This window comes from Struthio camelus, chromosome 25, assembly GCF_040807025.1.
Source record: "Struthio camelus isolate bStrCam1 chromosome 25, bStrCam1.hap1, whole genome shotgun sequence".
NCBI lineage: Eukaryota > Metazoa > Chordata > Aves > Struthioniformes > Struthionidae > Struthio > Struthio camelus.
Window position 1 is genome coordinate 258,993 of NC_090966.1, and position 27,735 is coordinate 286,727.

Genomic DNA, 27,735 nt, shown 5'->3' on the forward strand with positions numbered 1-27,735 from the left:
AATCCTTCAACCTGGCACATTAAATTGATACATTTTATATTTCTGCTTTGATGCTTCTTAAGACAATGAATCAGGAGGAGACATAAAATCCTTTAACATTTAACTTTAACAATTAATTAAACCCTAACCACTGACTCTGTTAAGAATAAACTGCACTTCTGACAAACATGAACCTTAAGCACAGACAATGTTTTAATACGAATTTGATCTGTATCTTCTGTAGACTTGAGAGATTTTTCCCTCTTTAGAGGAAACCTTTAAGTGGAGAGAACAATTCGTTCACTACAAAATGTATACCATAAAATAAAAGCTGCATAAAAGGTATCAGTAATATTCAACATAAAGCAACCAAAATCTAGTCCCATATTTCCTTTCTCTGTGTGGCTACTCCAGAGATATGGTAAAAATCCTGACCCTGTTAGCTAATGGCAAGGTTCCCACCTATTCCAGTTCAGAAGGATTTCAGTGCTGAATAAAGCACCCTACTCCCTCTCATCCTCTGCTCCTCCATTTTAAAACTGCCTGTATCAGACTGCCTAACTTTTGCTGTGTAAAACAAGATGCGTTACACTGCTTTTATTACTGTCTTATAAACGCTCTACTCCATCCTAAAATAGCAGGTAAATAAGATGAGAAGCTTCCACTTCAGTATCATTTATTGCTGTTTGTATCACACTGTGCTACAGCAAACGTTCTAACACTAGGTGCTTCACCTATGAGCATATTGAAATTCAATACATTTTACTACTTAGACAAGAAGCAAGGATAAGCCTTTAATGTCTAAAGGCTTACCCACCACACACACTCATTTAGTTTTCTTGTTGCATTTTATCTCTAGAAGCCAATAAGCTTGTGTCCTAGAATTTTTCTTGTTACTATCATCCATGCTTTGGCTCAGGAGACATTTTGGTTACTCACAGTCACATGTCCTTTCCTCTCTTCTCCATTTTCCCATTGTTTGATCTTTGTAAGAAGCTCTTGGCCAAGCTTTAAGTCTTGGAGTCTTCATACACTTCACTACTGAGATATGAATCCGGCATTTGAAAATCAACTTTAACAAAAGCTGTCTCCATGGAGGGTTTTAGACCTTCATGCTCCCTTATTTAGATCGTAAGTACTTTAGCCCTTTGGTTCAACAAATGCCATTTTGTCCAAGATTAAACATAGTAGAGTCATTGCATTCTCAGAAATAATTCAAACAAAATAACTGAGGGAAAAGGTTGCCAGTAAACGGCTGTTAAGTCAACGCACGTGAAATGAATTTGTTGATTTAAGCCCATTTATCTGTGTCAGTCTAATGATCTTACATACATCACAAAATAAATCCTCTCCTCTGAGACAGCTGGACCACTGCACAAATGAGCTACGTGAAGCACCCTTTCATGAAAGTGGGCAAAGATATAGCATGTAAGGACACACAGACGCTACCAGAAAGAAAAATCCTTCTAAAAGCATCTTCACGACTACAAAGCAGAAGAAAATTACGCTCTGCTCCTTCCCATCCACTGCCTGCAGTATATATCCAAAATCAGACCCAACTTCTGAGCACTGGATTTTCTAAGTCATCTGCAGCCTTCTCAGCACAATAAGGAAAGAGTGATGAGTCACTTCATCAACTGCTTCAAGGCTATTAGACTTCCTTGGATATTTGCTATTGGACTGCATTTTGTAATCAGTCCAAACGTAGAGGATATTAAGATGTCAGCTAACAGAATGTATTCCATACAGCGCACATTCCTGATGAGAGTTAATGGTTTCTTTAACTACCAGCCATAAGTTATCCATAAATTACTTCAAATAAGAGCAAGCGTGATAGTCTAAGTAGCTATGCCAAACCTTTAAACAAAGTTCTCATTTGGAGAAGCGAGGAAACAACAGAAAAGTAGTATAATAGGATGTGAAACCAACAGCTCTCTTTCAGAACCACCTTTCTCTGCTCTCCCTTCAGGTACTGCTCAAGAGAGCTCTGTTATTTGAGCATTATTATTAATATGAAAGAATATCTAAGTCACAAGAACTAACAGAAGTCAGATACAAAAAGCCTTAAACTCCCAAAACGTAAAGTCCAAGTGCCAAATTCAGGTTTTTTACTCAGCAATGTCACTCACAATCACTTAACCAAGCCCATTCCCCATTTTGGGAAACTTTGAAGGCATTATGTTGTAAAATAGCAGCTGAGACACTAGGAATAGCTATAAAGAGCAATTAGTACCCACAAAAAAGGCCATTTTTCTAGTGCAGATATAGCTACAGTTGACTGTGTTTGATAAAAATTAGAGTTCTTTGCACTGCTCTCCAATTTAAAAAAAACAAAAACTTCTTGTTTTAAAGGAGGAGCTTGAACAGTTAAGAGACCTTTAAAAAGACAAGGCTACTCAATTTCTATCGACTCTTTCCAAAGATGGCTAGCCTGTTCTTACCAGAACTCTTGCAAGCGCTCCACATCTAGGATACCTTTTACGAACTTTGCTAGTCCAGCATCAATGGTGTCACCAAAAACACAGAACCCACTTTGAAAGGACTTAACTAAATGCCAGAGATTCTTGCCTAATCCAAAGACTTAACTGTGAATTACATTCAGTAAATCACAATCAACATTAATCTCATTTTTGTGCTACATTTTATTTCTAATTCTCTTTTTTAAAATCTTTTCAGCTTGCTCAGCTTTTATTAGACCTGTCAGTTGTGAACAAGCCTGAGCTCATCTTACCCACCTCTCCTCACACTGTATAAAGGTGATACATACCACTGAGAGCAGCTATAGAGTTACACTCCGAGAGGCAACAGGAAAAGACTGACCAACCTTGAGCAAAGATCAAATATGAAAAGGTAAAAAGTTACAGAGAGAAAGACCTGTTAGTACTACCTTACATTTTCCTTATTCGCGGGGCTCTATTAACTATATCATATGCTAACCTCCCCAGTAAATTTCAGCCAGCACAGACAAGAGACGGAAGGTGCTGAAAACAAATCAAGATCACCGTAACTAATCATTTGTTTATTACACACAGTCAACTCTTAGTGGTTTTATAATTCCTCAGCAAGATCCATATTGCCATATGTACACCAACTACAAATATCTCAGACAATAATTTATGCCACCCTCGTAAGTGGAGCAGGACTTGATGATTCTGTAAGATGGAAGATCTCCAAAAATCTAACTGATGTAAATAACTGTGTTGATGTTTAGAAATCCATCCAGAGAAACTGAAAACAATTCCAGAAAAACGTAGCTTAGATATGTTACTTGAATATTTATTATGTACCCAGAACAAGATACATTTTTAAGATCAATATGCATCCATGAAGATGATTCTATCAACACTCCTGCTTGCACTGGAAGGTTTCTTGGATACACACGGTTTCTTGGAAGTCATATCGTTTTTGAAAAACTACAGAAAAATAATACAAAAGCAACTTTGAGATTCTGCTGGTACCTGGAAACTCTGTTAATGTTTCCCGGAACAAAATCATTAATCTCCTTTTCCTTTTGTCTCCTGATTGACTGCAATGACCCACAAAATTTAAGTTATCCTTTTCTAGCAGCACAGAAGTATTCAAAAATAGCTAGTGTTTTCATAGCCTTCAGCATATTATAAATTGCTTTCCCAGTCCCTTTCCTGTAAATAAGCAATGCAAGTGCATAAGAGCTGACAATGTACATCTTAACGCCCTCAAAAATAGCTTAATATTTGCAGTCAACATCTTGTGAAAGCTGCAGCAAATCTCATTTTAGGCAAACATATACACATCATAATTATTTTTGAGAGTACTTACAATGAAAATCCTCTGAAGTCAATACAACAAAAGCAATCACTGAAGATTTGGAAATGAATTTAAATTAGCAACTTTTTAAAGAAGTACCTTGTAATTGCACATTGAGGTGCTGACGGCACCTTTAGTTTACCACAAAAATTAATTTTGACGGCAGAATTCTGTTAAATCCAAAAACACTAGAACACCCACCAGAAGACATTCGAAACTTCTAATAGGTCAAGAGCTTTAAAACAGAAAAACGGGCATACAAATGTCCAGTTAGAACTGCCCATCTAAACACATGTTCTATAGTTCAGAGATAAACAGCTCGTTCAAAAGAACTGGAAGCCAGAGGCAGGTCCTTGCCTCACTATGTTTTGCATAGTTTGGCGTCTAACTAGATTAATGTAATGTCTTTCAGATTCTTTCTGCTGTTACCAACGCCAGCTATAAATCTATTCCAGTATATAAGGGACGCTGTTCAGTTCTTCAGCTCTTCCAGCAACTGCACTGGAGGGTAGCAGCACTGGTCTAACCTATCCAACTTTCTCTTAGCTATTACTTAACATATCTTGATGCAAAAGAAACTGGAGCTTACAGTACCCATGATTAACATGGACTTTTAAGGCAGAGAAAAGGAAGTATCTTCATGGGGTAGGGTGCTAGTCATGTAATATCCATGATATAATCTGTTTTTTCCCTACCAAAAATTTCTAAGGATCAGTCTTCAGGAAGCTGGACTGCAACTTCCCAGCACTACATGGTGAAAGGACTATACATACCCTGGGCTCTCTTAGACCACAATTTCCCTGGCTACCAAATCTCTCTTGAAACAGACAATGCATGGAAAACAACAGTAGGCAGAGAATTTTGACAAGTAAACACCTTGAAAAAGCATTCATAGCAGAGTTTTTTTTAAATACAGTTTTTTGACTCCATAACGGATTGCTTTTAATCCAGAATATCACAGGAAACCTTACTAAGGAGCACATTAACTGGACTTAACAGGAATTCCACACGGCTCAGTACCATTCAACATTTTTATCGACGGGCAGAGGGGAACAGAATAACTGATGACTGGATTTGCAGATCACAAAGTCTGATGAGCAGTAAGTAACAATGAGGACAATGTGTTTGTACAGAGCATTCTGTCCTCTATAACAGTGACCTGAACCTACTAAAACAAAGCATGTTTAACAGAGCCCTCCACAAACATACCTACAGAATAGGCCTGCACCTGAGAAGGCAGGGACTGAAGAGAAATTTACGTCCATTAAGACCTCTCCATGCAATGCTGTTGCAAAAAGGCTAAAAACATGACCCAAGGATGTGAAACAGAAGAACAGCAAATAAGAATAAAGTAGCAAAAAGATAAAGTTTATCTCTGTATATTCTACAGATAGGACCTAATTCTAGAAGCTCCAAAAAAGTCTTATAGTCACATTTTGAAGGTGTGGAAAATTTTAAGAAAGCAATACCAACACATAGGGGCTGGAAAAATGCCTTATAAAGACAGAATTCAGAGATCAGTCTGTTAAAGTTCTCAAAAGAACCTAAGAGTAAGGCATAAATGTTATACATGCCTTCACATAAAGAAGAGCCAGGGCCTCAACGGGCACTTTAGCTTAGCAGAGAAGGCTATAACAAGAAACAATGCTAAAGCTGAAAATAGAAAAATCTACACAAAAAAATAAAGGAATGCATACCTTTCAGTGGACAAACTACTAGAATGACCTATAAAGGAAAATTTAAGTTCACCATCACCTGCTGTCCTCAAGAGAAAGGATATTGTAGTCAAGCACTAACTACTGGACTCAAAACAGGGTTAAACGACTGAAACTGAAGCATATGTGATTTCTAGGTATTCAGAGAAGATATCCTAATATTAGCTTCTAGCTTTAAAATTGTGACCTGCTAAAATCTCAACTGGACTAGCTACCTATACAGCTGTTCGAAGATGGAAAGTACCAAGAATTATTACTGGTTTAAAACTATATCATAGAAAAGGGAACACCAACTGAGGAAATCTTGGCTGAGAACTCCAAAAATGCTTTTGAATTGGATGAACTCCTAAAGCTCTACAACTCTGTGTAGTGACTGATAAGAGAGCTACTTAGAGGAGGTTTTTTTTCATTTTGTTTTGGAGGGGGCTGAAGGAAGACGTGACTTAGAAACCACCAAAATAGTTTACACATGCTTTGTGGGTCTGCAGCATTGAAAAAGTGTTTCCTTTCCTATTTAGTAAGACATGGCAATGGGGAGCATCACTGCACAAGAGAAGAAAATAGAAGTGACATTAAAAACAGCAGGGAAAGGTACAAATAATAGAGGAAAGAAGCAGGTCTATGTAAAATTAATTTACAGTACAAGTTCCTAAACTTCACACTGAATTTCAAATTTTCCTGGGATCTTCTAAAAATTGAACCAATACTACTTCATCTACTTTTCATGCATTTTCCCTAATTTTCTTTTCTTCTCCTTGCTAATGTAAGTAGGTAAAAATCAGTCACAGTTCTGTTGTTCTGCTTTGCTCAGTTGAGAGGTCAGAAAGTCTCGTAAAGGAGAATAGTAGTAGCATTCTTGTTGTGGCCATGCCAAAAAAAATCTAATCCTAATCTAATGACAAATGAAAATCTCCACACAATGCTAGTAAATTTTAGAAAATTCTGATATTAATTCTTTAATAAGAAATCAGGCTGTGGAGAAGGGCTGTCTCTTTGACTGCTCTCAGTGATATCCCTGAATTTGTCTAGGGCAAATTCATGCACGGGGATCTTCTATCAGTTAGAAGCTCAGGACATCATATTTTGGAATGATTGCAATCCTATTGTTCCCCCCCCCCCCCCCCCCCATTCCCCCACATAAAGTTTTTCTCCTCTCAATTAGTGAAAGTAGGCAAAATAAAATTACTGCATTTGTTTTCCTGAAGCACTGAGAGAAACTATCAACTGACTTTGTCACATAAACCATGAGCAGTCATGGCCTGTTCAAGGATATAAAAATCAGACATGCTTGCCTTAGCCAGCACCTAAGAAATAAATAGAAGTTCAAGCAACTGACAACACAGACTCGTTAAAAAGGCAGAATTTAAAACTCCACACTGCCGGCCCAGATGTCCAGTAAGCTGGACTTCATAAGCTGCTTGGAACAAAAGTTATCCCTGCTTCTTGTAATCCTGACATGCTGCCAATTAAAAAAAAAAAAAAAGTAGTAATAATCACATGCCATCAACCTTTGACTGAACTTGCTGAAAGCGGCAAGACTAGTAGAGCAAAGACCAACCTATAGCAGTAATGTGCTCGTTTAGCTCTTAGACTATATTTGGGGAAAAAATTGCCTATCTTCTTGGCATAAGCAAGAATATGAGAACTGAGGTCCAGACTGTCCACATTTCAAACAATCTTAGAAAACAAGACATTTCTGCTTAGCAAAAGTGTTATTCTATTACACAGACTATAAAAACTCCTCTAAAAAAATTCAAGAGACAGAACAGTTTATATTCTGTCTGGCTAATGATGCAAATAAGTGCAATGTACGTAGGAAGAGGAAATTATTGTACACATATGGCTTGTAATATTTCTGCTTCAACAATGAAAAGGAGAAAGATAAAGAAACGTAACATTTTCTCAACATCTGTGCATAACTCAGAGCTCTACTGGATTTCAGTGAACCAGAGACATTCGTAGTATTCATCCTTTGGATTCAGCATAGTTTATCAAAAGAAAAAATAAATGTACTGCAATTACACAAAATAACACCATAAAAAACAGACTACTTATTGCAGTCTCACGCATTCACATGGTGTTCAGTAATACTTTTAAAATACTACGTTAGCATTTTCAACAGGCATTGTTCATAATTCTTTCAAGTTACAACGGTTCATAAATTTGTCTCTGTCGAGGAGAAGACAATCAATCAAGGAGACTGTAGAGGCAGACAAGTGACAGATGTCCCTGCAGCAGAACAGCTGCATGATCTTTTAACCAAAGGACTAAGCTTGTCAATGACCCAATCAAATATAACTCTTCATGTAAAGGAAAGAGGAAAAATTGGGGGATTTGTCTGGGTAAACCATCCAGCACCCTTAACTTACCATATCAGAGCCTAAAGAACGGAAAGAAAGATCCTCTCGTCAGCAACTAATTTCACTGCATAAAGTTTCCCATACAGAAACTGCTGTGCTGCCCTGGTCAGAGAAAGACCAAACATTTATCAGACAGAACAAACCTAAATGCATTTCACTGGAGCTGCCCTAAAGCTCAGCACCTGCAAAATATAGCCAAAAAACAGGGGCTTTCCCTTGAGTTTTTCTAAGCTTTGGGAGTAGGAAGTAACAAAGGCAAAGGAGATTCTAAAGCTGCATAGCACTGCAAAAGCAAGACTTTTCTGTAAGCCAATCCTATCAAAAAAAAAGGAAAAAGAAAAAAAAAAGCTCTTAATCACATTGTAGTGATAACCTCTGACCACATTTCTTGCTCCTTTGGGAGTTTATACTTTAATGCTGTCCTTACCTTTGAGGTTCCTTTCACCCTGCTGGAAAGGAGTAAGAAATATTTTCAGATAATACGTAGTCTTTCTCCTCCCCCTCCATACCACAGTCTTTATTCTGAAGGATGTCTGACCTCCTCATCCTTATACTAGTTACTCTTTTCTACAGAATCTTCATTCTCTCCATCATCTTCTCTCTACCTATCACATCATTTTGGCTGCTGTAACTCAGATACCCCACTCCCCTTAATTTCATCAATTCTGAGTTGACTCCCCCATTCAACAATCCTACTCCCCACCATTCTTACATGTACTTTAGACCATTAATACCTTCTGCTTCCCTGTCTTAGGCCCTTTCCTTCCTGAACTGATTTCTCTCCAATGCTGTATGTTTCCATTTTTCTCTTCCCTCAACGTCATTTAGCTCCCTTTAGTTAGGCACACAGGGGAGAAGAGCAATCTCCAGCTTTCTCACCTTTAATCCACTTCTGTTGAGCATATCAAAGCCCAGAAACCTGAATATCACCTCCATCAACTCTGCACTGCTAACCTCATCTTTCCTCTTGCCCACATCAGCGCTCAGCTTGTACTCCCTCTTGTCAAATTAATCCTCCTCAAACCCAGATTCTTCCCAGTTTCTTTCAAGAAAGAGGGCTGATAACATTTAAAGAGAACTCTAGTTTTTCTCTTCCAGTGACTCTCTTCCTTTAGCCACTTCACTAATTCCAAGGCATTTGCCTTTCCTCTAAACAGCTAAAAGCTTCCTCTGACCCATGCACTTCACTACTGACCTTTTGTTTCTCTCCCTCTCGCGGGACTGTACGCATCCTTTCACTTCAAAACCATCACAAGCAGATCACCCGAAAACTAAATCTAAGGGATTCCTCTATGGTCTTCCCCACGTTGTCAACCCCCCCCCCCGCCCCGCCATGCTACATCAATCCCTATTCAACTCGTATAATTGTAGAGCACGATCTCCTCTTTGTCATGCCGACTTAGGTCTCAACAGACTAGCAATAACACAGGGTCAAATTCATAGTCATGCTCCATCAAATCACAGAAATTTCATATGGTGAAACTCAAGAGTTACAACTACTATATGTTGTGTGAAAAAAGCATTCTTAACACTGATAGAAACAGTCCTATAAATGAAGCCTACATACAAATTTATGACTTTACACTAACAGAGAAATAATTTTAATTTTGCTGTAGTTTTGAGACTAGTATTGTATACTGACCATGAAAAACAGTGTGCTACAGGCATATTTATTTTTACCTGCGCTTAGCCACAGCATAACTTTCACAGTGGACCTGCAAATAAACACTCAAAATAGCAAACTATTTCCTTTATTCCACACCAGTCTTTTATCTCAAGTAAGATCTCAGTCTAGACACAGAGAAAAAAGTCAAAAGTAATCTTTGAAAATAGTTTTGATGAATAACTAGAAGGAAAACCAATAAGATCAGAAAAGCCATCCTCCACCAACATACTTCCAGAAAATTATTAGAACAACTATCAGGGATCATTGTACTGGTGCCTGATCTCCCACAAATTCAGTGTGAGCTTGGCCAAGTCACTTAGGCCCGCTTTCTCCCATGATCAGCGCTTTTATAGCCCATCATTTTTATATGTTCAGTCTTCCGCAAGCTTTAACTGACTCTGAATTGTTCTGCACTCAGTTTCTTCCCAGAGGACTGATTCCCCTTCTCCATTAAAGGGAGCTTTAACACACAAAATAAAATGTCTTCTTGTTCGCAAATTTTGAGTGAAGAAAGAATGGAGAAGTTACCCTATTATAAAATTAATCCCTCCTTTTTTAATTTTTTAAAGATAGCCAAAGGGCCTGACAATGAATGCTTGACATTTGGCATGGATATAGTCCTAATTAAAAATAGTGCCTTTTTTTAAGGTGAGAGGAAAACAGAGTTGTGACTGGGTTATTGTTTCTGAGCAGGCTCAGCAGCTTTCAAGATTTCAGCATCAGGTAATGGAGCCCTGTTTGCTATCTGACCTCACTACACATTCTCTCTGCATGACCAGATCAACGCAATGACACAGTAACAGGTTTTGCCACTACAATTGTGTTTTGTAAAGCAGGTTGCCCTGCAAATGTAGGAAAAAAAAAAAATCAAGGATAACAAGAAAAACACGTATGTGAAGAAGTTGTGGAATATATGATTATAGAGCCTAGCCATTTCTTGGCTATATCCTAAAATACTCTAGCTGTTCTATGTTCCCATCCTCTCCCCTCCAAAAATCAAACTACTCGTAGAAATGTATTTTCAAACTGCAGAAGTTTGGCCCACTCCGCTTCCTGAAACAGGAACTTCAAAGCCTGATCAGACCATTTCAATATTAACCATGAGGCATGTCTTCATTTAATGAAATAAACTATGCAAGCCATCCGCTGTGTTTAATATTAGGAAGCCATACTTACAATCCATAGATAAGGTAATTGGTGAAGTTAACCATGTTGATACATATTTGCCCATATGCTTCTAATATAGTTTAATACTCACTACTTATGAAATGCGCATCCACTAAAGCATCCAAAAGAATTACTACTGGATGTCCTGACTGTTTCAAGATGGTATCTTAATGCTACACTAAGTAGAATTATGCAAGCTCTGTAATTATAAAAAACAAGAAAAAAAAAACAAAAACCACTCCCAGCTCCTTGGATGAAAGGTGCAAGTTTACATGAAAAACACTACTGTGACTTTGGAGTCTTGAAATAAGAATGACCACATAAGAGATAATCAATAGCTGTTCTCTAGTTGCATTTATTCTCACTCCCTTTGTTTTCCCTTTTGTAACCTCAGGACTCTCTCAGGCTCAAGTCAGAAAACAAAATGTCATTGTTTGAGCTTAATTAGTCAACGTTAATTTTACAGTTGTTTATTTAAATCCACTTAAAAATACCAACAGTGGCATTAACGATGCAGAAACACTAATATTTTATTACAAAAAAAAAAAAACCATGAGAAGGAAAACGCATTTTCCACAAAGAATAAGGGACGTTAGCACATGCTGAAGGCAGCTGGAGAAACGGCAGAGATTTCTTCGTACGGTATTTACGGCTCTATTTGGGGAAAGCACGCTGCGAGAAAGCAGGAAACAGTTCAAAAGCAGGTGAGAAGAGCGGCGAGGCAGGAGCCCGAGCAGCATCCCACCGGGGACCCCGCTCCCTCTCCGCCTCCGTCGTAACACACCGTGAAAATAAATGCAGGAAAAGCACTGCTCCCCGCTTTGGGGCGGGGGTGCTCTTCACCGGGGCGAGCCGCCCCGGGCCTGGGGGAGGGGGAGCGCCTGCCACGGCCCCCCGTAGCCCCTCCGCCGCCGTTATCGCCCTGCCCGGAGCAGCCGGCGGGGGGAACCCCCCCAGGGCCCCTTGGCGGCTCGGCCCCTTCCTCAGCCCTTCCCGCGGGTCACCTTGACAGCCCGCAGCGCCGGCCCGGCCCGCGCCCCGGCACCCCCGCCGCGCTCGCGCCTTTGTGTCGTTACCCGCCGCCGCGGAGCGTCGCGGCCGCGCACAAAGCCCTGGCGAGGGGCGGCCGCGGCCCGCCCCGGGCCCGGCCTGCGGGGCCGCCGCAGCCCGAGGGGCCACTGCGGCCCGAAGGCGTGGGGTGGGGCGCCCCCGCCGTCCGCCGCTCGGCCCGGGCGTTACCTGGAAGTCCCTGTCCTCGTTGAAGCGGGAGAACCTGTCCGCCATTTTGCTCCTTCGCCGCCGCCGCCGCCGCCTCGCTCGGCTCGGCTCGGCCCGGCCCGGCTCCGCGACTCACGGCCGCCTCCCCTCAGCGCCGCGGTAGCGCGCCCGCCCCGCCCCCGCCGCGCGCATGCGCGCTGCTACCGTGCGGGCCACGGTCACGTGCCGTGCCCCGCCGCCGCGGGGCTCCGCCGGGCTAATACGGGCGGGCGGAGCGGAGGGGTGCGGCCGCGGCGGCTGGGGCAAGGCCCCCCTCCGCGGCGCACGGGGGCCGGGCTGACAGGAAGAAGCTCGTTGCCAGGGGCTGGGGGAAGGAGCAGCAGCGCGCGGGGCGGTCCCAGCCAGGCGGCTCCGGGGGAACGGGGCCGTGAGTTATGCCCGGGTCCCTCCGCAGGGCGGCGGCGACAGCGGCTCCCCCCGCCCCGGCGTGGGCCGGAGCGCGCACTGCGCATGCTCGACGCATCCCTCGCGGAGCCGCCGCTCTGCCCATGCGCGAATCCAGATCTCGGCCCGGGAAACAGGAGGGCGTGAACCCTGCTTCAGCCTTCCAGCCCTCGCGACTTGAACCAATGGGGCTGCCCCAAATTCTTGAGTGATATCAATAAGAACCAATGGGAGAGCGGGCTCGCCCCGCCCCCGGGGTGGCGGTGGGTGCTGCCGCCTGGCGGGGGCGCGCATGTGTGAAGGGCCCTGAGAGGGGCCGGGCGGGGCGGCTGGGGGGCGCTGCTGCAGCCGGTTCCCCGTGGAGCCCTGCCTGGGGCGTCGGGGCTGCCCAGCACCCCCGGTGCGGTGCGGACAGGTCGCCGGCCCCAGCTAGCATAGAGGCCCAGGCCTGAGGGGAGCAATGGCGCCCGGGGCCGGGCTGTGGCCGTGGCCCTGCTGCTGCCCCAGGCCCACCGCTGGGCCCCGGGGCCTTTCCTCACCCCTGTGTCTCACGGCAGCCCACAGGGCTTTGAGAGCAGGGGCTGGGCCCATCTTTTCCATTCACTGCCTCAGCTGTCTCTGAGCATGGCGCCGCGCGGTGCTGTCTCTCTGCAGTCCCTGACAGCAGGAAAATCGGATTCCATCTGTCTCCATTCACCCCGTTTCCTTCTCTCGCCAGAAGTCTTGTGGCTCAGGTCCTGCTTGCATGCTGCCCTCTGCCGCCTTGTTGAGGAAGGGTGGACAGAGAGGTGTTCAGAAACAGGCTGCGTTTGCAGGAAGCCTTTGGGCTCCAGTGCTTTGCAAAAAGACCTTTCTGAAGTCTGTTGACCAGACCATGCCTCCGTGTGCTGCACGTTATCTGTCTGCAATGCAAATGCCTCTCGTGACAAGCCCTGGGCGGCTTTCTGCAGGACTTCACCTGCCAGCTGTCGGTCGGATGCAGGGGAGGCTGAAGTTGTGCCTGTGCGGTCAGGTCCGAAGTGCTTTATCCTATGCAGTATGCTTTTAACAGACCTGACTTGATCTATTGCTGCAGTGTGCCAGTCGAGACTGTGCTGCCAGCACTCCTTCCTGGAGCTCCATCAAATATCTCCTGCCTCTGACAGTAAAGGTAATGCTTGTTAGGAAGGTTGCTATTCTCATCGCTGCCTCCCTTCAGCAGCCCTACAGAGACACTCCTCCAAGAGTTTCCCCTAATCCTGGCTCTCCCCCTGTCTCCCAGAGCTGGAATTTGAATTGAATTTGCCGTGCTAAAGCTGTGGCCTTTCTGTGCTTTTCTTCAGCCCCTCTAAACACCTCAACCCCGGGGCCTACGCAGCTCATCCCAGATCAGCAGACCTATGTCAGGGCAGAGCCAGGGCCCCTTGCTAATCCCTTCCCGCAGCGGTTCGCCGCTCCCTGTTCCTGCCACAGCAGCAGCCCATGGCGGGGGATGTGTGTGAACAGATGGTGCCACAAAAGTGTTTCTTGCCATCCCGTAGGCAAGGCTTTTTGGAGAGGAGCCTCAAGGCAGCTCGCTCTCTCCATCTCCCTCTGGGTGAGGAGTTGTGCCCTGTGCCAGCAACACTCCCAGATGAACAGAAACAGCCTCTGTGCAGATGTGCCCTCTGTGCACCTGAGTTTATACCACTGTGAGGGGAGGGAAAGTCTCAGAGAGGCTGTGGTGATAGCAAGGGGGAGCTGAGAGCATGAGCAGAACAGCAGCCCCGAAAGACGGCAGAGGAGAGTCCGGCAGCAGCGTTCGTGCTGCCGCGAGCCTGGTGGGGCTGCACAGCCGTGGCTTGGGCAAGGGGCAGCTGCTGGTGCAGAGCCGGCAGGCCCTGTTCTGCTCTGCTTCTCTCTCTGCTGACGTCCCCGTTGCTTAGCCTGGGGCAGGATGGAGAAACCAAGGCACGGAGGGGAGCAGGATCACAGGAGGGGCAGAACTCGGGCTGCGGTGTCCCTGTTCCCTGCAGCGACCACACTGGGGCCCCGAGGAGCAGGATGGTGCTCAGCAGCAAGTCCTGGGGCCAAGGAGCCTGTGTCCATGGAAGTGCTGGAGCACAGCTCCTCTCGCCACCAGCCCTGCCCTGGGGAAAGGGCTCCCAGCTCCAGCCTTTTTGCTTCCTCGAGTCACATCAGCGTTTTCAGAGGGGTCTGTCCCCCCTGCCATCCTGAAGCACCCAGACGGGATCATGAGGGCAGGGTGTTTGCACACCACACCGGCCAGGGCAGGGGTTCCTCCCCAGGACACTGGGCATGGCCACCCCCATCTCGCACCTGCCTTGCAGGATGGAGCAGTCAGTCTCTTGGGTGGCTCAGTCGAAAGGACACCCATGTCCTGCAGCCAGCCCACTCGTGGGTCCTAGGTGGGCACCCAGGGGCCCTGGTCCCAGTGCCGGGGCTGTGCCCACGAGGGGGAGCTCCTGCTCCACCCAGGGCTGACAGCAGGCAGTGGGACCCCCCACCCACATGCTGGGACCCCCACCTTGCTCCTGGTGCTTGGGCCTGGCACAGATGGGACCAGGCAAAACAGCACCCTGCTCTTGGGGTTGTGCCAGGCCCCGGGTGCCAGGGCACCCACAATTCAGGGCTCAGCATGTGCAGCGTGGGGGGCTGCACTGGGGGGAGGGCAGGGCTGGGGCTGGGGCGTCAGAGGAGCCCAGAGCCCTGGGGCTGGCAGTCAGTCAGCAGCAGACAGCGTTCGAAGAGGGGGCAGGAGCCAGGTACCTCCACAGTAAAGACTCAGCTCCCGGAGTCCCGTTATCTGGGCTCTCCTCCCACAGCAGGCATTGCTGCCAGATCCTGGGCTTGCCGGCTGCATGCAAGCCCTGTTTTCCTGCCCCCTCCCAGTGTCGGCATCCAGGACACGTGGCAGGGGGATGGCTGCAGCTCGCAGGGGGCACACGGAGCTCCCTGAGCTGGCCATGGCTGACCAAAGGGCAGGCGGACAGGCTCCAGTGAGGGCTCAGGGGTCACCATGCGGGTGGCTCAGCATTGGGATGACTAAGCTAGTCATTAGGCCCACAGCAAGATGCCATTTCCCAACCCAATCTGGAGCCATTTCAAGCTGGGTGGGATGAGTCCCGGGGCAGGGAGCGATGGTGCCCACAGCAGGAGAGCAGCTGGCACCCGGCATCCCAGTGCTGGTGGCACTGAACCCAATTGGGCAAGGAGAAGGGAGTGACCTTGTTGGGGTGGCAAGTCCCACGGGAGGGCCCAGGCATCCATGCAGCTTACCCTCCCTTCTCAGTGAACCCCATCCTGCTGGATTCACAAAGCCTTTGCTTCTTCTTATTAATGTGTATAGGGAACCCAGCCCTGCCAGGACCTTGGGGTGGGGGGGGATCTGGCACCTCGGGGTGCTGAGCTGGGGACAGGGGGTGGCTCCCTCCTGGGGGCTGCATGTCCGAAGCACCAGCTTGTTCCCCTAAACCATGGGTTGGTGGGGCTGGAGGCAGCACCCTTTCACCCTGAGCCTGTCCTCCCCCCGTGCCTCAGTTTCCCTGAGTGCTAAAGGGGTGAGCAGAGCCCAGCAGGCAAACCAGGAGCTGGAGCAGGGACTGCTTTGGGGCATCAACGCTGGGTGCTTGGTCTGTCCCCACCCCATGAGTGCTGTCCCCTTAGTGCAGGGAGCCACCTCGCTGCATGGTGGTGTCAGGGTGCTCTGGGAATGTCGCACTGTCCCCAGTGCCTCAATTTCCCCCATGCGTCTCCTCGCTCACCTGAGGAGGTCTCAGGCTTGCTCTGCCCAGGGTGCTGGAGGGCAATGGGTGCTCCTGTGCCAGGGTCCCTGTGCCATGCAGCACCCCTGACCACAAGCCATGGCCAGCAGAGACAGCATCTGTGCCATGGACCCTCTTTCTGTCACCCGCCCCCTGCACGCGCACCTGGGTGTGTGCACATGTGAAACACACCGCAGGAGTGTTTGTGTGTACACATGCACAAAGTGCATGCGCATGCACAGCTGTGCTCTGTGTGTGTGCAACACACCCTCCCAAGACGTATCTGTGTGCACATGTGGAGCGCAGGTGTGTGTATTTGTGTCAACGTGTGCAGGTGTGGCACACAGCCTGGGTGCACGTGTGCGTACATGTGCAGCATGCACCAACAGGTGTGAGTGTGCATGCTTATAATACCTATAAGCATGCATACATATGTGTGCATTTGTAGCACATATATGTTCACATATGTGTGAAGGACACACACTAGTGTGTGTGTGTGTGTGTGTGTGTACACATGCATGCATGTGAGTTCCCAGCTGCGTGTATGTACATGGGTGCCCAGCTGTGGGTGGGTGCCCATAGGTGGGCTCCCACCTCCCTCCGCCATTGGGCCTATGCACCAGAGCTGCAATGGGGCCACACACTGGAGATGCGTGCTGCGCACAGGGGCCATGCAGCACAGTGGGAAGGGCCCCGGTGCCCCAGTTGGGACCCCTCCCAGTTGGGAGGGTGCTGAGAATTGCTGAGAGTAAGGGAGGCCCCTTTCTGCAGGGCCAGCAGAGTCAGGTGCAAGGGGCTGGGAGGCGGAGGCCCGTGGCACTGCAGCCACCCTGGGCCCCTCTTCTCATGTAAAGCAGCTTTACTGGGTCTGACTGGTTGGGAAGCACTAGCCTCCCCTCGGCTTCCCCCTGCGCCGTGGGTCTGTGCCCCCTGAGGGCCTGTGCCCACTGGGGGCTTGTGCTGGCCAGGGCCTGAGCCTGCTCCGCTCTGCCCCACCAAGGCTCCCCAGTCTGGATGGGCTGGGCATGGGGACAGCTCTATGCCCCCATCAGGCACAGGGACGGCTCGGTGGCCCCACTGGGCACAGCTCTGTGCCGGTCAGGCACAGGGATGCCCTCAGTGCCTGCGTTGGGCACAGCTCGGTGTCCCTGTTGGGCACAGTTCTGTGCCCCCATTGGGCACATGGGGGTCCCCGCTAGGACTGTCCCCTTCCACCTGGTGGTCTGGGGGCAGTTGAGGTGGGCATAGGTGGCTGCAGGGACAGGAATTGTCCTCATAGTCCTGATGTGGCCTCCCTGCCTGCCGGGGGTCTTGAACTGTGCTGGCGTGGCAGGGGGCAGGCAGGCACCCGGGGGACCCTGAGGGCCACCGTTTGCCTATGGCATGGGAGCTGCAAGCCCCTGGGGTTATTTGCCCCCAGCTGTGTCCCAGTGCTCCCAGGGAAGAGCTTTACAGCCCACAGCACCCTGGGTACCCAGCGAGCAGCCCCACCACCGGAGTCATGTAGCACACAGCCCCCGTGTCCCTGCACCCAGCCCCTGACCAGGAACCGGTATAAATAGCCACCAGCTCTGTCATCTCCTGTCACATGCCCGGTGCTGGCAGGGTCCCTCCGGCCTCCGCCGCGGGCACAGCTGTTCCTGGGATGGGCAGGGACGGCCACAGCCATCAGGGCACCCCGTTCCCTCCCTGCCGCCTGTGCAGTGGGGCACCCCCACCCCAGGTGGTCCCCGGCTCGTGGACCCACCCTGCCTCTGCCAAGGGACCCAGCAGTCCAGGCCACCCTGGCTCTAGCCACCAGGCATCGCTCGGCTGCCTCAGGACCGCACAGGCCCAGCCCTGATGCAGCATGTGGCCCAGGCCCCCGCCGCGGGCCCCGGCGGGCACCCCATGGGGCCCGGGCTAGCCCAGTCCCCTGCCGAGCGCCAGGGACTTCCCTCCTCGGGCACAGGCGAGATGTTTCCGACTCCCAATCACTCCATAACTAAAGAAAGAGGAAACTTCCTGGGGGGTCGCCAGGCGTTCGAAGGCTCCTGCCAAGCCCACACCTCGACCTGTCCGCTTTCACGGGCAAAAATTATCTCCGCTCACCCTGACGGTCCCGGACAGCTCTAAAAATACCATGGCCTTCTGCCAGCGACAGCTGCGGGCCCGGGCGGCGAATGTCACGGGAAGGGGGGGCACCATGGGTGCCCCGCGCTTCCCCAGCCCCCCGTGAGCTGCCACGGCACCTCATTCCTTCCGAGGCACCAGGACACTGTTTTGGGGCGCCCCCGGTGTTCCCCCCGCCAGGGCTGCCCCCCTTTTGTGGGCCGCCGTGCCCTGGGCGGGCGTGGGCACCCAGCGCGGCGGAGCCTGGCCCGGCCCACGGCAGCCGCCATGCCTCCGGCTGTCCCCCGGCCCTCCCCGCGGCCCCTAATCCATCTGGCGCAGCGGGAGATGCCTAAGCTGCCTTTTCAAGCCGGCTGCGCCGCGCACGAGTGCGCTGCACTTTCAATACCAGCCGCTGGCAGGAGATGTGTCCGACAAGCTCAAGGGATCCCTCCCCTGCCAGCAAGGTCAAGGTGTGCTTAAGCCAGCTTCCCCCCCAACCCGCATGCGGCTCCGGCCCCGGCACAGGCCAGCCCGGCCCAGCCGCCAAGTCCCGGCCAGGTGCCCGAGGGAAGACAGGCCAGGGGCACTTTCGTCCCCTTGGGCCCAAGCGTCCTGGTGGCAGCTCAGCCCGAGGCTCTGGGTGGGTTTTTTCCCCGCAGTGGCACCAGGAGCACATTTAGGAGCCCCACTGGGCCCTGTCCCCACTGCCGCTGCACCTGGGGCACGGCGGGGCTGTGGCTCCCCCGGCCGGTGCACCCAGGGGTACCACCACCCCCGGGGGTGTCCCGGTCCCCCCACGGCACCGGTGTCCAGGCAAGCCGCATCCTCCCCACTCCAGCCAGGTGCTCTCGGGGTCACCCGTCGGCCCCACGGTCCCATGCTGGGGACGCTGCCAATGCCGGGGCGGGCAGCACGCCTGGCTCAGTGGCCGCATGGCACCTGGTGCCCCCAGTGCAGCCGCCCAGCATGGCCGGGCTGCAGGGTCAGGGTCTGCTGCCCCGGCCCTGTGGGCAGCAGAAGGGGTCCTCCCTCAGCACCCTTAAGGGCACCCTCCTGCCCCATGGCACACTGCATGGCAAAGCCCACGGTAAAGTGCACGGCTCCCCCAGCATTGCACCTCGTGGCTTGCCCCATGGCTCACCCCATGGCTCACCCTGCAGTGCACCCCCTGTCTCAGCCCAAGGCTCACCCTATAGTGCACCCCACAGCTCCCCCATGGCTCACCTCATAACGCACCCCACAGCTCACCCTGCACTGCACCCCATAGCTCACCCCATGGCTCACCCTGCCGCCCACCCGGCCAGTACTGCTCACAGAGCTCCCCCACTCCAGGGACCCATTGCACCAGTATAGACCAGTACAGACCAGTGCAGACCAGGCCTCAGAGGACAGCAGGCACTAGTAGGTGACCTTCCTACCCCACAGGAGACGGTTCTTCCCTGCAGGGTTTGCAGGCGCCAGGCAGAGATGTGAAGTAACACAGCTGCACACAGGTGTGTGTGCACACACCTGTAGACACACACACACACACACACACAAACACACACACAGAGGTGTGCACACATACGCAGATATAGGCATGCATACACACATGCATGCACAGACACAGGCGCATGCGTGCATACAGAGCGTGCACACAAACATGCACCCACACACTTACGATGTACATGCCTGCACAACCACGTGTCCACACACATCCATGTATACATATGCAAATGTGTGCCCCCACACAAGAGCACACACAGCCCTGGTGCACACACACACACATGCACACATGCACACTTATGCCAGCAGACATTTCACACGAGCACTCTCCAATGCTCCTTCCCCTCCAGCACCCACTGACCCCATCCTGCTTGCACATTCCCCCCTCATCCCAGGTGCTGTGCATGCGTGTGCGTGTGCCCACTCACGCATGGGGGTATGGGCTCAGCTCCCAAGCGCCTGTGCTGGGGGCTCCACGTCCCCACTGGTTCCCATGGTGATGGACCCCCATCCTCTGCTGGCACCTTGAGCGTGCAGCAAGCCAGGGCTTTTGTGGCTGGCTTTAATTAGAGGCTCTTAAGTGTGAAACAAAGACAAGGGCAGGGGCTTGGGGGATCCTTCCTCGAAGACCCGTCCTGCGTGGCCGGCAGCATGGGGCAGCTCATGGGGCCGGTGCCAGTCCCGGGCACGGCTGGGTGGCAGGACCCTCCCACTGCTCCCAGCCCCAGCATCACCCACAGGTGGGCGCAGGCCTCCTTGTGTCCTGGTGAGAGGCTTGGAGTGGGGCCAGAGCTGCTATTTCTGCCCCTCACTGGGCTGTGGGCACCCCAGAGTGCCTGGGTGCCCACCAGCATCTTCCAGTGCTGCACTGGGATGAGTCTGAACAGAACTGGGGGGATCAGAGACCCTCTCGGCCAGGCAGGATTTGGGGGCTGGGAGGACTCCTGGGTCCTCCCCCACCCCAAGCAGCTCCCGGCGGGCTGAGGGTAGGAGCCCTGAGGGGGTCTGGGTTTGCTCTGCTGTTCTCAGTAACACCCAGTCTGTCCCCCGGCAGCGCCCACCCCATCCCCTCCCCTCAGGCCAATGGGACTGGTGCCAGGATGGGGGTCCCTGTTCCTCCCAGGGTCCCCTCACTGGTTCCATCTGCTCAGGCCTGTCCCCAACCCCAGAGCCCCAGCAGGGGAGCTTTCTAGGGGGGACAGGACCCTCTTGCACCCCCAGCAGCCCCTGGGGACCCGGCTGGGAGCCTGGCCTGGTGGACGAAGGAGAATGAAGGGATTTTCTGGCTGCCCGGCGGGTCCCAGCGAGGGGAAGCCCGTGAGTGGGCAGGACCCAGCTGGCTGCCTCTGGGGGCTGTTTGGAGGTGCCCTCTGCCCTCCCACCCAGGCGCTCCGAAGGGTCCTTCCTGGGGGCTGGTTGGCAAGTTGGGTCTGGGTTAGATGGGTTTCAGCATCCCCAGGAGGGCTCAGCACCACATCCCCGTGTGTCCCCAGTGCCCAGAGGTGCTGGGAACCCCCCTGTGCTGAGCCACCAATGCCCAGGAGGAAGAGAAGCACGGGGACAGCCCCAGCCCCCTGGAAACGGCATTACCTCACCGGGTGATCTGCACCCTGCCCCATATGGGGACCTCATTCCCAGAGGCAAGAGGGTCCCAGCATGCCCCAAAGCCAAGCCCCAGTGTGCCAGCAGCAGCCAAAAGGGGGGGATTTAGGAAGTGAAAATCCACGTGGCTGCACTGACACCGTCCCTAGGTCCCCAGCTGGTGGCAGCCCTTCCCCCCAGCACGGCTGGGGCTGCCAGGAAGGTCACCAGTGCGGGGCTACGCCGGGGTTTAACACAAGCCAGACCCCCTTCTCAGAGCCGCTCATGGGGCCGAGGAGAGGAGCCGGCCCCCGGCACGCCCCGGCCCTGTGAACCAGGCGGGGGGCAAGGGGGGCCGGCCGGGGCCCGGCCTCCCGGAGCACCCGGGGAGGCTGGAGCCGGCCCCGGCGGGAGGAAGGCGCTCGCCAGGATCTGGCCCGGGCTCCAGCCCACGCAGCCTGGGCCCTGCCAGGCCCTTCGCGAACAGCCTCCACCGGTCGCCAAACGGGGAACGCCTGGGTGGCCGCCAAGCGCCGGCCCCGAGCACGGCCCGGTGGGCCCCGCTCCCCTGCGCTGGCCGGGCTTGCGGAGGCCTTCGGGCCCCAAAACGGAGCACTGGGCCCCAGAGGGACGCCCGGGGCAGGGTGGGAGAGGGCTGGCAGCCTCCCACGGCACGCGGCATGGGGCAGACAGCACCGGTGCCGGGTGAGGGCCCAGCGGCATCCCCATCCCCGCAGGGCAGCCCTCCCGGCCGGCCTCGTCCTCTGCGCCCCAGCGAAGAGGGCTGCGGGCGGGTGGGCAGGCGGGCGGGCGACGCCGGCCCCCGCCGCCGCCACCGCCGCCGCCACGCCACGGCGACGGCCCGCGCGCCCGGCCCGGGCTCGGCGGGCTGGCGGGGCCGAGGCGGGCGGGCAGCCGAAGCGGGCTCGGCAGAGGCTTGCGTCCCCCACGGCTTTGATTTCTGGAGCCCCCCCCCGCCCTTCCCCCTCCGCCAGGAGCCGCGCAATGGTTTCAATTACGCTCTGAAAAGCAGTGGGGCCCTCTTTTCAAGCCAGCCCGGGTTTCTCTTACTCACAACAAAAGCTTAAGTTACAGGAAAGAGAGAGAAAGGGAGGGAGGAAGGGAGAGAGAAAAAGAGGGAGGGGAAAAAAAAGCCCCTCTTGAGAAAAAGGAGGTGGCGAGTGGCATGAGGATGGGACCCCTGGCCTCCCCCCAGCCCACCGCGACGGGGGGGGGGGGCCGCTGGAACCCAGCAGGCCCCAAGGTGGCCGTGGGGCCGAGCTGGAGGGCCAGGGTGGCCCTCGGCCGGCCGCTGTGTCCCCGCTGCCGGCTCCAGCGCCGCCAGGCCGCAGCCAGGGCCAGACGTACAGCGCCGAGCGCCCGGCCCTGGATGCACGAAGCTCTGCGGAGGCGCAACGCTCACCTGCACCACGTATTTGAGGACCAAGGCCGGTGCCACACGCTTCTGCGCTCAGCATAGAGGCAGGATGAGGCAGCGAGGCCCTGCGGGCACCGTGGTCCTGCTTGAGTGGGAGAGGGCCAGGGGGACAAATTCTGCCTTGGGGCACCTTGAGCCAGGCTGGGACCCAGGGACAGCGAGGACCCCCCCTTCTGCCGTTGCCAAAGGGCAGGAAGGACCCAAGCAGCACGTTGTGGGGAGCAGATGTGGGTCTCAGCCTGGGGTGAGGGACGGGTGTGGGGAGAGGAGCTGTGGGGCCAGTGCGGGGCTGCCCCACGGCACAGGCTGCCCCATAGCAAGGGCTGCCCCACGACACAGGCTGCCCCACAACACGGGCTGCCCCATAGCGAGGGCTGCCCCACAGCACAGGCTGCCCCACGGCACAAGCTGCCCCATAGCGAGGGCTGCCCCACGACACAGGCTGCCCCATGGCACAGGCTGCCCATAGCGAGGGCTGCCCCACGGCACAGGCTGCCCCATAGCGAGCGCTGCCCCACGGCACAAGCTGCCCCATAGCGAGGGCTGCCCCATAGCGAGCGCTGCCCCACGGCACAAGCTGCTCCATAGCGAGGGCTGCCCCACGGCACAGGCTGCTCCCGGGGGCACTTTGCCCAGCAAGGAAAAGTTTGTGGAGGCGGACGTGGGATGGCAGAGGGCGAGGAGTACCCATACACCCCCCCCGGCCGGGGAGGCCGCAGCGGCCCGGCTGCCCCCAGCCCCGGTCACTGCCGGCCCCGTGTCCCGGGGTGGGGGGTGGGGGGAGTCTCTCGGCCGCCCGGTGCAGCGGGGAGGGGCGGCGGGGGGGCTCGAACCCGCGGCGCCGGGGGCGGGGGCGGGGGCGGCGCGGCGCGGCCGTTTGAATCTGATTGGCGGCGCGCGGGCGAGGGCGGCGCGGCCGGGCCGGGCCGGGCCGGGCCGGGCCGGGCGGGCGGGGGCGGGGGCGGGGGAGGGGGCCGCCCCGCTCCGCGCCGCTCCGCCCGGCGGGGCCCCGGCGCTGCCCCGCACAAAGGCGGCGGGAGCGTCCGGCGCGGTCGCTCCTCTCCGCTCCGCTGCCGGCCCCCCGGCGCCGCCGGGCTCCGGCCCCCCAGCCCACGCCGGGCACCCTGCAACCGGGCACCGCGCGGGTGCCACCGGGCACGGGGCGCGCCACAGCCAGGCACCGGGAGCAGCGCGACGGAGCACTGGGAGCGCCAGATCCGGGCAGTGGGAGCCGTCCAGAGAGGACCTGGGCAGCGGGTGTGCTTGATCCAGGCACCAGGAGCTGCACAGCCGGGCGGTGGGCGCAGAAGATTGCAGCACCGGCAGCCGTCCAGGCCAGCCCCGGGTACTGGGCACGCTAGATCCCGGCACGGGGAGCCGTCCAGCTGGACGCTGGGTACAGAGCATGCTAGAGCTGGACACTGGGAGCCATCCAGCTGGGTACTGGGCACGCTAATCCAGGCACTGGGAGCCATCCAGCTGGTACCAAGCACTCTAGATCCAGGCACCGGGAGGCAGACACGGTAGGTCGGGGCACTGGGAGCCGGGCACCATGCGCCCCTCCGGCATCCTGCACCGGCTGGCCTGGCTGCTGCTGGGACTCAGCGTGCTAGGGCTGAGCCAGGGCCAGCTGCATGGCGAGAAGGGCATCTCCATCCCGGACCACGGCTTCTGCCAGCCCATCTCCATCCCACTCTGCACCGACATCGCCTACAACCAGACTATCATGCCCAACCTACTGGGCCACACCAATCAGGAGGACGCAGGGCTGGAAGTGCACCAGTTCTACCCACTGGTCAAGGTGCAGTGCTCGCTGGAGCTCAAGTTCTTCCTCTGTTCCATGTACGCGCCGGTGTGCACAGTGCTGGAGCAGGCCATCCCACCATGCCGCTCCATCTGTGAGCGGGCCCGCCAGGGCTGTGAGGCCCTCATGAACAAATTTGGCTTCCAGTGGCCTGAGCGGCTTCGCTGCGAGAACTTCCCCCGGCACGGTGCTGAGCAGATCTGCGTGGGGCAGAACCACTCTGAGGATGGTGGCTCACCGGCACTGCTCACCAGCGCCACACCGCTGGCCGGCCAGGGCACCCCAGGCGCTCCCCGTTACGCCACCCTGGACCACCCCTTCCACTGCCCGCGGGCACTCAAGGTGCCCAGCTACCTCAACTACAAGTTCCTAGGCGAGAAGGACTGTGCAGCACCCTGCGAGCCCACCCGTCCTGACGGCCACATGTTCTTCAACGAGGATGAGATCCGTTTCGCCCGCATCTGGATCCTCATCTGGTCCGTGCTGTGTTGTGCCTCCACCTTCTTCACTGTCACCACCTACCTGGTGGACATGCAGCGCTTCCGCTACCCCGAGCGGCCCATCATCTTCCTCTCTGGGTGCTACACCATGGTGTCAGTGGCCTACATTGCTGGCTTTGTGCTAGAGGAGAGGGTGGTCTGTAACGAGCGCTTCCAGGAGGATGGGTACCGCACGGTGGTGCAGGGCACCAAGAAGGAGGGCTGCACCATCCTCTTCATGATGCTCTACTTCTTCAGCATGGCCAGCTCCATCTGGTGGGTCATCCTCTCCCTCACCTGGTTCCTGGCTGCTGGCATGAAGTGGGGTCACGAGGCCATCGAGGCCAACTCGCAGTACTTCCACCTGGCCGCCTGGGCTGTGCCAGCCGTCAAAACCATCACCATCCTGGCCATGGGGCAGATCGATGGGGACCTGCTAAGCGGTGTCTGCTTTGTGGGCCTTAACAACATCGACCCGCTGCGGGGCTTTGTGCTGGCCCCACTCTTTGTCTACCTCTTCATCGGCACCTCCTTCCTGCTAGCTGGCTTCGTGTCCCTCTTCCGCATCCGCACCATCATGAAGCACGGTGGCACCAAGACAGAGAAGCTGGAGCGCCTCATGGTGCGCATCGGCGTCTTCAGTGTCCTCTACACCGTCCCTGCCACCATTGTCATCGCCTGCTACTTCTACGAGCAGGCTTTCCGCGAGCACTGGGAGCGCAGCTGGATCAGCCAGAACTGCAAGAGCCTGGCCATCCCCTGCCCACTGCAGTTCACGCCGCGTATGACCCCGGACTTCACTGTCTACATGATCAAGTATCTCATGACTCTCATCGTGGGCATCACGTCAGGGTTCTGGATATGGTCGGGCAAAACGCTGCACTCGTGGAGGAAGTTCTACACGCGGCTCACCAACAGCAAGCAGGGCGAGACAACGGTGTGAGCCGCCCGGACGTGGTGCTCGCGGGGCCGTCCCAGCGACCTTGGGGCTTTCTTTTTGGGGGGTCGATTTTTTTTTTTTTTTTAAGATTCATTAACGTCTAAGGGGTGTCTCTCTCTCGTTTATTTTTTTTGTAATTAAACCTGTAAATAGCATTTGTAAATTTAATTATATATTTCTATTTAAAACAAAACCAAAAAAAAGAGAAAAACAGAAAAACAAGCTGAGAGCACGAAGAGGCCGGGCTGGGAGCGGCGTCTCTTCCTCCCTCTCTCCCCTCTTCTTTTTGCTACTTAGGGTTTGAGGGGGGTTTCTGCCTTCCCTCTCTTCTCTGACTTGGCAGCAGCTCCGCTCGACATGGAGCCATAGAGACGGATTCGCTGTTTGTGTTGGCCGGGGGGGGGACGTTTGCAGTTGAACTTCCATAAAAGCCTGATCTGTAATCGCTTTCCCCCAATGCGGAGGGCGAGGGAGCTGCTCTGCGTTACAGGCAGCCGCGGATACGTGGAAAGAGGAGAGAAAAAAAAAAAACTCCCATTTTTCTCTCTTTTTCTGGAAGCTCACCAAGAAAGCTTTTTTTTTTTTTTTTTTTTCCCTCCCCCCGCGCTATCTCAGAAGGAACGTTGTTACGGGGCCGGCTCCCCTCTCTCGGCCTCTCCGAAGCTGATTTCCCTCCTTCTGCCCAGCTCGGAGAAAGGCCCGCGGGAATGCCACTGGCGGGAAGGCGGTGGCCAGTGTGATTTTTGTCCCCCTGCTTCCCTCCGCAGCCCTCGCGGGTGCCCCTCGGCCGCTGCTCTGCCCCGTGCCGCCGCGCACAGAGGTTTCTTTGCAAACTGCTTTTGAAACGCTCGCCTCCTTCGCAAATACAACCGAGTAAAACAAACCACCGACCTGCTCCCGAGGGGTTTTATTTTGTTTATTTTTTCCAAAATCAAGAGCTGGATCTAAAACGCTGGATTTGGTGGAGGGAGGAGGGGGGTGTCCCATGCGTGCTACTCCGGGGAGGACAGTGGGTGCTACTCAGAGTAATTAGGTGGGGAAAGGGTTTTTGGGGGCCATGAAAGCCTGGCTGGGGGGGGGGGGAAGCATGGGATTTTGTTTCGCATGCGAGACGCCCCTGGCTGACTTGTGCCTCGCAGCTGAACTAGCATCTTCTTAGAGCTGGAGACAAAGAGCTTTTGCGGAGAAAAAATTTGTTTTTGTTTTTTTTTAAAAAAAAGGATTTCCCTGCTCCGGGACAAGTTTGGCAGCAATCAGCTCCAAACGTTTCCCTTCCCTGGGGTGAGACGGCGCAAAGGGACTCGCAGGTACCCTGCCTCTCCCCTGGCCGCCCGCAAATTGTCCCCAAAGGAAATAGCTCACATTTTCTTTAGGATTAGGTCTTTTCGGCTGTTTGTGGGGACCTTGAAAGCACACGGAAACTTGCTCCAAAGTCTCTGGACAGGAGCTGCTTGCTGAGCCAAATGGCTCCAGTTGGGTTTCTTGCAAATTGTGCAACATTTCAGATTGATTCTTTGGAGGGTTGTGCTGCTGCTTTCCAGTGGGGGATTTGCCGGGGAGAGCAGCCACCCACCACTTTCAGAGGTGAAGGATGGCGCTGGCGGAGTGGGGTGCTGCTAATTGGCTGAATTTCAAATAATCACGAAGAAAAAAACAAAATCTTCCCCAAACAGAGTGGGGAGCTGCTCGCCCCTGGGTCTCACCAGCAAAATTGACCCCACGAAGCCCGGAGCCGGGCAGCTTCCTGGCTTGGCAGGGTGAATATTGGGTCCTGCCAGTGCAAATGGGTTTGAGGGGAATCTGTAAAAATACCCTCTGCCCACCAAAGCAGTGGAT

The 27,735-nt window shown here is 53.8% G+C and overlaps 2 protein-coding genes across 5 annotated transcripts in view; one reads left to right on the forward strand and one right to left on the reverse strand.

The window, feature by feature from the left end:
• GPATCH8 (G-patch domain containing 8) overlaps window positions 1–12,073 on the reverse strand; it is a 59,421-nt gene extending 47,348 nt beyond the window's left edge. For 2 of the 4 annotated variants that reach the window (XM_068918841.1, XM_068918843.1), the window contains exon 1: window positions 11,913–12,073. In XM_068918841.1, the coding sequence (XP_068774942.1) occupies window positions 11,913–11,957 (45 nt within the window). In that variant the 5' untranslated portion in view covers window positions 11,958–12,073. Of the gene's footprint in view, window positions 1–7,849; window positions 7,943–11,912 lie in introns of all 4 variants that reach the window. The other 2 variants (XM_068918842.1, XM_068918844.1) reach the window with 2 other exon arrangements.
• An 11,614-nt stretch (window positions 12,074–23,687) lies between these two features.
• Window positions 23,688–26,787, forward strand: FZD2 (frizzled class receptor 2). Its single transcript, XM_009685371.2, has one exon. The coding sequence runs from the start codon at window positions 24,229–24,231 to the stop codon at window positions 25,900–25,902; it is 1,674 nt and encodes a 557-aa protein (XP_009683666.2). The 5' UTR covers window positions 23,688–24,228; the 3' UTR covers window positions 25,903–26,787.
• Window positions 26,788–27,735: the final 948 nt, after the last annotated feature.